The sequence below is a fragment of the Leptidea sinapis genome, chromosome 6 (genome assembly GCF_905404315.1).
Source record: "Leptidea sinapis chromosome 6, ilLepSina1.1, whole genome shotgun sequence".
NCBI lineage: Eukaryota > Metazoa > Arthropoda > Insecta > Lepidoptera > Pieridae > Leptidea > Leptidea sinapis.
Genome location: NC_066270.1, coordinates 3,642,733 through 3,654,300, shown reverse-complemented (window position 1 = coordinate 3,654,300; position 11,568 = coordinate 3,642,733). Strand labels below are relative to the sequence as shown.

Below are 11,568 nucleotides of genomic sequence, written 5' to 3'. Positions count from 1 at the left end.
AAAGCAAAAATAAGTGTCCGTAAATATTGATTTCAATTGAACATCACAGCGAAAGATTCCAATCTTTAAATTGAATTTCGTTTTCTAGATCTCTTTCTTAGATACTGGAAATGTTAAGGGTTGAGCGAGTTTGCATTTATAATAATAAAAGAAAGTTTATATTATACGAGATGGTACAAGATACAAGGTCAGTTATAGTTTATTTTATTTTGTAACAAATTTAATTCAAATTATTATTTCGTCAATCCTCAAAGAACAATCAAAATAGTAAGAGATAGAAAATGATACTATTATGGAATTGATGGTAATAACAGCTGTTTTATTTTACAAAACAGCTTCTGCCCGCTTCTCTTCAAGTTTTCGGGATAATTAATGTACGCTTTTTTTTATGAAAAAGGACAAACGTGCGTACGGGTCATCTGGTGTTAAGTGATCACCGCCCCCACATTCTCTTACAACAACGGAGGAATCACAGGAGCGTTGCCAGCCTTTTCGGAAGGTGTATGCGCTTTTTTTTTAAGGTACCTATGTCGTATCGTCCCAGAAACACCGCACAAGGAAGCTCAATCCGCAGCTTTGTAGTACGTGGAAGAAAGCTCCTTAAAAAGCGCAATGTGGAGGGCACATCACCACACACGCCCACAGATCCAGATGGTGGGGATGATATCCTAATTTGTGTAGTGTCGTAAGAAGGAGGAACTTGGTGGCAGCAATCAGGTGAAGCAGCTCTTCGGAACACTCCGCCGTGATAATTGCGGACGATGATACACAATGAATTGATCTCTACGCAGCGCCAAATGACCCAGCCGTTCACAGAGTACTAGGTCCCAGATAATTCGAGCTGCTCTGCGTTTCACGCGGTCAAATGGATCGAGCTGATACTGGGGTGCGCTAGACAAGAGATGAGAGCAATACTCCATATGTGGCTGGATCTGCGCTTTGTAGAGCGCTAGAATGTGGACCGACTAAAAGTATTGCCGTGCTCTACTTATGACGCCAGGCTTCTTAGAAGCCAATTTGGCTTTGCCCTCCAGATGACCATGGGATTGGTAATCACTTCAGATTTCAAGACAAGGTATTCCGATACTAGGCGAGGCTTTATGGGAAGTGTTGTTGAAGAGCGCTTATGACAAATGGGTTACTTCGCTTTCCTGAACCACTGTTCTGTCGAAGTTTTGGTGTGAAAAAAAAGAAAAGAGTGTGTGTACTTATGTACACGCGTTGGAAGTTATACTTCTTTGGCGTATGGAAAAATAAATAAAATTTTAACAAATAGTTAAGTTATTAGTAAATACTATCACCGTCGTATATGAAATTGATTTAATAAAAACACTAAAATAATATTTATTTTATTCACACTGTTTAATTGTACTGCTACGAAACACGTGTTCTAAATATAAAAATACTAGATTAAACAACTTGAACGTAGTTATCGATTTTCATGCCACCTAGAACTAACTTCACGATGTAGAATTCAGGTGTCGGTGTGCGCGCGCATCGTAAAAATTCACTCTCATCTTTTTTTCTCCATCGCGCCAAAATAAGTATAACTTCAAAAATGAAAGACAAATAAACAAAAAAAAAAACTACGTTTAAAAAAACCGACTTCAAAAGCTGAAAAGTATCAAATAACAAAAAATTTAATTTAATACACCTCTTATGCAAACCTTTACCTTTAATATTAATAAAATACTATTATTTGCATGTGGCTATCTATTGATAGATTTAAAGTCAGTGCGAAGCCTTAAACCAAATAAAAATTAATATTATAAACAGCTTACTTACTGTAAATATTTATGTGTTGTTTTGTTCTAGACGAAGCTATCCCGCTCAAAGTCAAGCGTGGCGAGTGTAAGTACCTTTATTACATTTGGCTTGGCACCGACTTCAAAGCTATCAATATTTAGCACATACAAATAATAAAGATAAAAGAAAAAAAACACAAGGTGGTATTGTTTGCGGATGACACTTCACTTATATTCAAATTTCAAAGTGAAACGAAGCCAAGTTTTATATGACGAAGTAAACAATGCTCTATCTGACATCGTGTACTAGTTTAGCGCCAATAACTTATTGTTAAATAATCATAAAACCAAATATATTAAATTCACCGCGCCAAATGTCAAAAATGTAGATGCGAATATTTTATTAAATGGAGAGGTGGTAAAACCAGTGGAATCTGCTATATTTCTTGGCAATACTCTTGATTCCAAATTGCAGTGGGGCCCCCATATTGAAGGATTGGCCAATAGGCTTAGTTCTGCAGCATATGCGGTTAAGAAAATCAGACGGTTAACTCTGACATAGATACGGCGAGATTAGTATACTTTAGTTATTTTCATAGTATTATGTCCTATGGTATATTGTTATGGGGCAGTTCGGCCGATATTAATACTATCTTTGTGCTGCAGAAGAGGGCTATTCGCGCGATTTATAACCTAGGTCCTAAAGAATCATTAAGAGAAAAATTTAAAGAAGTAAACATTTTGACTGTTGCTTCTCAATACATTTTTGATAATGTTTTGTATGTTCATAAGCACATTGAGGAATTTATATGAGAAACTATGAAATTCATAATGTTAACACGAGGAACAAACATAAACTTGTTATGCCTACTACTCGGTTGGGTCAGTAAGTCTTTTGTTGGGCGATGTATATGCTTCTACAATATGATCCCAGAAAATGTACAAAATGTACGAAATTTAAAAGAATTGTTAAAAAACGTTTGTGTGGGAAAGGTTATTATAGAGCAAGGCAAAGGTTATTATAAGCGAACACCCTCAGACTCTTTAATTATAAATGTTTATTGTACGATATTACATTGTAATCCATATTTTATATAAAAAAAAGCCCGCTGAGTTTCTTGCGCCCATTCTTCTCAGGTTTGAGGCAGTCTCTTTTGAATGTTTGGTAGATTTTGACGTTCAATAAGTGATTATAAATCCTATTTTGAATAAAAATATTTGAATTTGAATTTGAATAGTATCTTATTAATATTAAAGGTAAAGGTTTGCATAAGAGGTGTATTAAATTAAATTTTTAATTATTTGATACTGTTCAGTTTTTGAAGTCGGTTTTTTTAAACGTAGTTGTTTTTATGTTTTTTACGTTTTAGTGTTAGCTTATAATAATAAATAATCAACCTGAATGAAAACTCCAAGAAAAGCCGTACACAGAGAACACTTATGTCATCCAGATAGACAAAAATTTTCATAAAAACGCTCATAAAATGAAAACTACTGGGCCAAAATATGTAAATTTTTTTATGGGACCAAATGGCATCTATTTCGCATCGAACAAAAGAATTATGTAAATCGGATCATAAATCTCAGAGTAATCGGTGTATAATACATAAAAGAAAAATACCGATCGAATTGATAACCTCCTCCTTTTTGAAGTCGGTTAAAAATTAAAATGTCATCGATTATCCAAAATTAGTCATTTGATTAGTAGGTTTCAAGTTGAAACAGGATATTGAATACAATAAAATTCTGCTATTATTTTTATTATGAAATAATTGCATGAGACACTTCGCACGCTCGAATCGCTCTTGGCTGTGATGTGATCCAAAAAACAAATTGCTTTACTTCAATAAATAAACAATACAAAAAATTAATATATTTAAAACAGAAACTCATATGATGTCACTGCCACTGTCCATGTAGCCAAATCGTTTTGCTTGATGGATGATCTCTAGTAAGGAATCCATGACTTCTTGGCTATTATCCAGGATCTGTTCGGGAGGTAAGAGAAATCCATATTCTCCTCTGTCGCGCAGCTCATAACAGTAAACAAGTGGGACATTCAGGTGCGATTTGACCCAGTCAATACTTCCACCAGTAGCCAAGTCTGAAAAGAATAACTCTTTTTATTTAGCTGTTGATGATATCAGTAAAGACAATAAGGTAGAACCAGTGGGAGTCTACTTTGCACAGGATGCCGGCTAGATTATGGTTACCACAACGGCGCCTATTTCTGACGGGAAGCAGTAATGTGTAAGCATTACTGTGTTTCGGTCCGAAGGGCGCCGTACTTAGTGAAATTACTAGGCAAATGAGACTTGACATCTTATGTCTCAAGGTGACGAGCGCAGTTGTAGTGCCACTCAGAATGTTTTGGATATTTCAAGAATCTTGAGCGGCACTGTATTGTAATTATATAAGTGAATTTGCCAGAAACTGTCATAACCATAATGTTAACACCAGGAACAGACATAAACTGATGATGCCTACTACTCGGCTTAGTCGAGTTAGTAAGTCTTTTGTGGGGCGATGTATATGCTTTTACAACAAGATCCCAGAAAATGTTCAAAACAAAGGTGTTACGTTATTCAAAAGAATTGTTAAAAAACGTTTGTGTGGTAAAGGTTACTATAACATAAATTACTTTCTTAATAATACCACAGATTGGGAATGGAGCGACCGCCCTCAGGCTATTAAATAATAAGTTTAATTGTACAATGTTACTTTGTAAGTGTTACTTTAATTGTAAAACATATTTTTGATGAAAAAAAAAGCCCGCTGAGTTTGTTGCGCCCATTCTTCTCAGGCCTGAGGCATTTACTTTGGAATGGGTGGTAGTCTTTTTTTTTGACTTTCAATAAGTGATTTCACATCCTATTTTGAATAAAAATATTTGAATTTGAATGGACTGCTCGTTTCACGCCTTATTTTCATAATGAAGGACCTCGCAGAACTGTTATAAATCGTAACTTATATCATTTAACTAAACTAAATCAACAAATATCCAACTCTATGTTCATGATGATTTGTTACTGTCGCTCCAAATTATAAATTGAAACTATTTTGGACGGTGTGAATTGGATTTTATGACACGAAAAAGTGTAACGAAACTGAATGAATGAATGAATGATTGAATGAATGATTTATTTATTCAACAAAATGCAGGTACATAGATACATAGATAAAAAACAATTTCTGATGTAACTGGTATTAACACATTAGTATTTATAGCGTCCCACGAAGCATTACATTTATTTTTTGATTTCATTATAAAGTTTTTAATTGCAAGAAATTGTGATTTCTCAATGCATGCTTTTAGTAGTTTAGAATATTTAGTGTAATTCTTTTTATTAAAGTGTTTATTGGAAGGAGATTGTATATTATATTTAAGATAAAGACGCCGCTTTTTATGCATGATCGTTTGAGGCCTTTGGATATCCATTTGTTTTTCATTTCTTTTTCCCTTTTTTAAATAGTGATAACCGGAAAACATATTTCATAAAAAGGAGTTAAAAGGTCATGAAAGCTATGAAAGCTTCTCAGCTTTCATAGCTAGCAGTCATAAATACATTTCTAGATGTCTCCATCTAGAAATGTATTTATGAGGTTGTGAGAGAAGTATATCGGTGATTACTTCACCATAAGGTGAGCTTTTTGATTCATAAATATTATTTTATACTTACATATTGCTTCTGCTATGCTTCCTGTGACGTATTGTGTCCCATGTCGAACCGATAAAGCACCCATTGCACGTCTTCCAATATTCAACTGTAGTCAAATAATAATAACATATTCAGTGATTTTTTCCATTTTCTCGTATATTATTGAAATGATAATGTGCAATAAAAATTCAGATAAAATAAAAAATCACGCTAAATTAAGACTATTGGGCAATTTATTATAGGGACGTACCCACATTTCAATTACAATATTTTCGAAGTTGTGCATCATGTAATGAGTTAGATTAGATTTGAAGTGATCACCGCCACCAGAGGTACAAGAACATTGTTGGCCTATAAATTTGTTGTACGTTCTGGAAACAGCACGCCAGGAAGCTTTTCTTTCCTTTGGTTTAGTATTATTCAGTTTGTTTTGTACGTTAATTTGTATTTATACATTAAAATGAATTTCTGTTGGATAAATAATTATTATGTCTATTTTTAATGGAAGTAGGTACACTGTAGAAAGTTCCTTGAAAACTACTGTGGAAGAACGTTATACGCTTTTTATATCATCATAATGATGATATATAAAAGTGGCATGTAAGTTCGAAGCAAATGTACATAAAAAGTACAAATAAGTTCTATGAAAACCTATAATATTCCTAGTGGGGAATGAACCCGCAAACAGTTGCTCTATAGGAAAATCGTTTTGGAATAGTCTTACGAAACCTGCTGGTTTTTTATGAAATATTCAAAGAACACGAAGATAATTTCCCCCACAGTTCCATAAATAATTCCCGCATCTTAAAATAATGAAGCATAAGCAGTTAGTTATTTTCTAAGTGTTATCCCTCAATTTGTATCATAAGATATACCTGAGTCTCTTGGGTTACCTACATCCCCCCTCTTACTATGGACGATCGGCTAAGTTGGTAATAGTTAGTTCGAATCCCACATCGTCCAACAAATTAAATTTATGTAATAAAGTGTACTCAAATAATTATACTTACAGCATCCAAATAATAAGCGTATTGTCCCGTGGAATTTCCAAAAGGTAGCAACAATAGTTCACTAAACGAATGCATAGACAGATACAGATCGATGTTATTAATACCACGGATGTATTCTGACAATGATCTGGACTCGGGCTCCGAAAACGGTCCAGGGCCGGCATAGTTATCTGTTGATGGATCAAGACTCGAGCCGTGAACTAAAATTATAAATATTTACGTTATTAGTAATATTTGTTTTACTTCAAACACTAAACAGTAATACGAGAGAACTACTTTCAACCTTACATTAAAAAATTTGTTCGTCTAGAATTCTTGCCTTGCATCAAAAAAATTTTAGATGTTTCTGATTCCCATTTAAATATAGATAGATATTCTATGCAGTATGTAAATTTATTCAAACAGTATGATTAAATGGTATTAGCATTATTTAGCATCTTTGAGAACCTTGAAGACGATCCTCATAGTGGAAGTTTTATTTCTGCAGTTACTGCATATAATGTGGAAAAAGTGAAGCAATTGTTCCTTGCCGATAGGCGAATCCAATAGCGGAAGATAGAGGTGTTGGAATTAAGAAATGTGTTCATGAAATATAGTGAGCGTTGGGTAATTAGAATATTTGATAATATCTCGCAAATAGTGACCTGTAATGAAACCTGGATTTGACAGTGGGGGGTCATGAAAGGAAAAAAGGAGAAAAGCCACCAAAGAAATTAAAGATCCAGTCGTCAGCTGTCAAACTAATGGCACAATTTTTCGGGACGCAGAGGGGATTCTCTTGATAGACTATCTGCCTAAAAACACAATTATAAATGCTTAATATTACGCAGGCTTCCTTAATCAACTCCGTTGAAAAATTAAGAAGAAGCGACTGGGCAAACATACCTTGTTGATATTGTACGAAAATGCAACGGTCATCGGTAATCGCTAACACAAAATGACTCCACAAACACCAATTATAGTCCAGAACTGGTATCTTGTGACTATTTTCCTTTTAGTAATTTAAATTGAGTGGACGCCGATGTACAATATACGAAAAAATTAAGGACGCCGTGATGAACCATTTTGACGACCAAAATAAAATATACTGTGTATATATATATAATGGTTTTGGATTAATAAAAATTAAATCGTCAATCCAATTTTTTTCATTCATACTAGTTTACTTTATAGCCACGTTGCCTTCTGGATTTTAAGTTAAAAACTTAAACTACCTTCTGGAGTATATATTACGGATGACTTGTGGAAGTGTGTACCATCGAGAAAATTAATTATTGACCCACATTGTTGATTCTTCTATAATCATAAAAACAGTTAAGTTTATATTTGCACAAAAAAAGATTGAATGACAACTGCTAGACTATCAGTGTCCAATATAATGATAACAGTTACTTAAGCAATGTATGTTCAATCAAACCTGCTTGTATGTAAACAAGCTGTAGGAAAATGGCATGAAGGTGGATCACGATTCAATTTTGTCGATGCATAAACACAGTTTTTTGATATTAATGTCAAGCAATAGTTTTTTGGTGTTTTATAGTCGGTATTATATTTGAAACTTACAAATTTAAAATGTTATATTACCTAGCCAATTACTGTTCCAATTTCTGTTTAGATCAACACCAACTGCATCTGCTGTTATTGGTCTGCGATTCTTACGCCACATTCGGAACTGCAATATTTTTAAATATTTTAATAAAAATTATATGTTTTCTATTTAATGTAAGTAATTTTACAACTTTTATGTCCTAGACTACACTAGTAGAATTCAAAAATTTATTTATCAATGAATTTATTTTATGTTTTGAAAACACATAATATTTCAAATCAAATCAATCAAATCAAAATAACTTTATTCATGTAGGTCACGGAAATGACACTTATGAATGTCAAAAAAATATTATTGAATCTACCGCTACTTCGTAAAGGGTTGAGCAAATGAGAAGAAATAGCAAGAAACTCATTGCCACTCTTTTATATCAATATTGAATTAAGCTGTAAACATGGAACGAATAAATATATTATGCATTTGAAGTAACTTTTGATTCTTGACTGAATTAGAATAATACATAGCAACATGAAAAGAAGAATTTTTTTCATATATTTCTTATACCTGTTCGTGGGACCAAATATAGCCATCTGGATTGGTTACAGGGAATATATACCAATCGTAATCTCTAGCAGCTGCCATTGTATCAGCATCATTGCTTGTTAACAATTCATTAATAATATAATTTGTCGTTGCTGGAGCTATCCATTCTCTTGCATGTATTCCACTTTCGATAAAAATAGCTCTTCTTCCACTGCCATGAGAAATTTTCAGCCCTTTTATTTCTCTACCTTCAAAAGTCCTACCTCCAACTATTACTGTAACTATATTCGGATAGGCAGTCGCTAAACTATCTAACCAATTATTAATATCTTCATTTTTATAGTATGTATCCCATCTCATTGAGTTTGGTTCACTTCTTACGTAACTGCCAATTTTTTCTTTAGATATAGCACTAAAATAATATTTTGTATGGGTAAATATTTTCATATTAAATGATTAAAATTGGTATTAAGGTAATTATTATTGATACGTTGAATCATTTATTACTATTAATATTAGTTATATTAATAATATGTTTGATAAAATCAACTTACTCTTGTACATCAGGTAAAGAAATAGTGAATTGAATATCATTCTCATTCAGAAAATTTTCTAATTCGTGCTTATAGCCAGGACTAGACAAAACACTAACAAAATTTAGGAGAGGCGATGGATCTGTCCAAAAATCAAATCTTGCATCTTCTTGCAGGCCTCGCAGTAAAGATATATGTCGTTCATTTTCTGGCAATATTTTATAAAGCGTATAATTATCAAATCTAAATTTTGCACTTGCACATGCAAAAGTTACTAAAAAAATATACTTTAACATTATTTAACATACACTGTAACAAGGTTGTTGACACAGTGATATGCCACTTACAGTGCATAAGTACTTGTTTCGTAAATTACTTTACAATCAATCGATTAGCGTCGTAAACAGATATGAAAATTGATAAAAGTATAAACGATGATATTAAATATAATAATAATATTTGATAATATGTATTTAAATTACAATGATAAATTCAAGTACTGAAATATAGGTTACTTAAAGCAATGTATATTATGTCAATATGTTATGTTTTTCAAGATGGCATTGACGATTAATTATTAAATAATGAATACGGCTGTATGGGCTTAAAACCTTGCCTGTCCTAATAATGAACGAAGAAACCAAAAAAAAATAACGAATGACGCAAACGTCAGAAAATTTTTGGAAACATCTTCAAACTGTTTCTTTTGTATTACAGTTTAAGAATTTCACCTTTATCATTTTTTCATAATTCGCCTAAAAAAGCAGAACTTCAAAATCTTTGTTTTTATTAAAAGGGCTTTACTCGTGGCCATTACGTCAGATGGCATTTCTCCAATCGTGCTTAGTACGTGTGCCCCTGAGATGACCCCGGAGCTAACGCGTTTATTGCGGCACTCTTATTCCAAAGGCGTAGTCCCTAACTCATGGAAGATAGCCCTTTCCATCCGATCCAAAAAAAAGGAGGCAGTTCGGATCCGGAAAACTACAGGCCTATTGCTATTACCTCCCTGCTCTCCAAAATCATGGAGAGCATAATTAGCCGTCAGCTCTTGGTATACCTAGAGAGTCACCAGTTGGTCAACGACCGACAATACGGCTTTCGCCATGGTCAGTCGGCAGGTGATCTTCTGGTATACCTAACACATAGATGGGCTGCGGCTATTGAAAGCAAGGAGGAAGGCTTGGCAGTAAGCCTGGATATAGTGAAAGCCTTTGATCGTGTATGGCACAAGGCGCTCCTCTCAAAACTTCCATCATTGGGGCTTCCCGAAAGCTTGTGCAAGTAGACCTCCAGCTTCCTCACTGGGCGCAGCATACAGGCCATTGTCGACGGACATTGCTTGAACCCGAAGCCCGTGAATGCTGGAATGCCCCAAGGCTGTGTGCTATCTTCTACGCTGTTTCTTCTGCATATCAATGATATGTTGGACACCTCCAACATTCATTGCTATGCAGATGACAGCACTGGTGATGCCGTATACACGGGCCATGCAGTTCTCTCTCGGGAAATCGTCGACCAGTGCTGGGAGAAACTTGTGTCTTCTTTCGAGTCCACTCTTGAGAAGATCGGGAAATGGGGTAAATTGCACCTTGTCCAATTTAACTCCCAGCAGACTCAAGTTTGCGCGTTTACCACTAAAAAAACCCCATTTGTCGTATCACCGCTCTTCAACAACACATCCCTTAAAGCCTTGCCTAGTATCGGAATACTGGGTCTCGAAATCTCGAGTGATTGCCAATTCGTGGCCATCTGGAGGGCAAAGCCAAATTGTCTTCAAAGAAACTGGGCGTCATTAATAGAGCACATTCTAGTGCTGTACAAAGCGCAGGTCCGGCCACACATGAAGTATTGCAGTCATCTCTGGTCTGGCGCACCCCAGTATCAGCTCGATCCATTTGACTGCTTGCAACGCAGAGCAGCTCGAATTGTCGGGGACCCAGTGCTCTGTGAACGGCTGGATCACTTGGCGTTGCGTAGAGTCGTCGCTTCATTGTGTGTCTTCTACCGCATTTATCACGGGGATTGTTCCGAAGAGCTGTTTAACCTGATTCCTGCCGCCGAATTCCACCTTCGCACGACACGCCACAAGTTAGGATATCATGCCCACCATCTGGATGTGTGGCGGTCCTCCACAGTGCAGTTTTCAAGGAGCTTTCTTCCACGTACTACAAAGCTGTGGAATGAACTTCCTTGTGCGGTGTTTCCGGGACGATACGACATGGGTACCTTCAAAAAAAGCGCGTACACCTTCCTTAAAGTCCGGCAACGCTCTTGTGATTCCTCTGGTGTTGCAAGAGATTGTGGGCGGCGGTGATCACTTAACAACAGGTGACCCGTACGCTCGTTTGTCCTCCTATTCCATATAAAAAAAAATATCGGTTTTGGTACTGACTAGTTTCGGAACATTCGGAGGTCCTTTATCAGGGTGAGTGTTGTGAATTCGCTGTATTGTCCCAGTCCGTACTCAACACGCACTGTATAAGTACTTGATTGATAAATTATGTCACAACCAACTGATGAACGTCG

General features: G+C 35.3%; 1 protein-coding gene across 1 annotated transcript; it reads right to left on the bottom strand.

The window, feature by feature from the left end:
- Positions 1-3,489: 3,489 nt before the first annotated feature.
- On the bottom strand, positions 3,490-9,368 carry LOC126964929 (zinc carboxypeptidase-like). The gene is made up of 6 exons (XM_050808259.1): positions 9,061-9,368; positions 8,528-8,918; positions 7,999-8,086; positions 6,415-6,614; positions 5,426-5,510; positions 3,490-3,849 (listed from the first exon to the last, which is right to left on the bottom strand). Exons 1-6 carry the CDS (start codon positions 9,333-9,335, stop codon positions 3,635-3,637), a joined length of 1,254 nt encoding a protein of 417 aa, XP_050664216.1. The 5' UTR covers positions 9,336-9,368; the 3' UTR covers positions 3,490-3,634.
- Between the last annotated feature and the right edge of the window lie 2,200 nt (positions 9,369-11,568).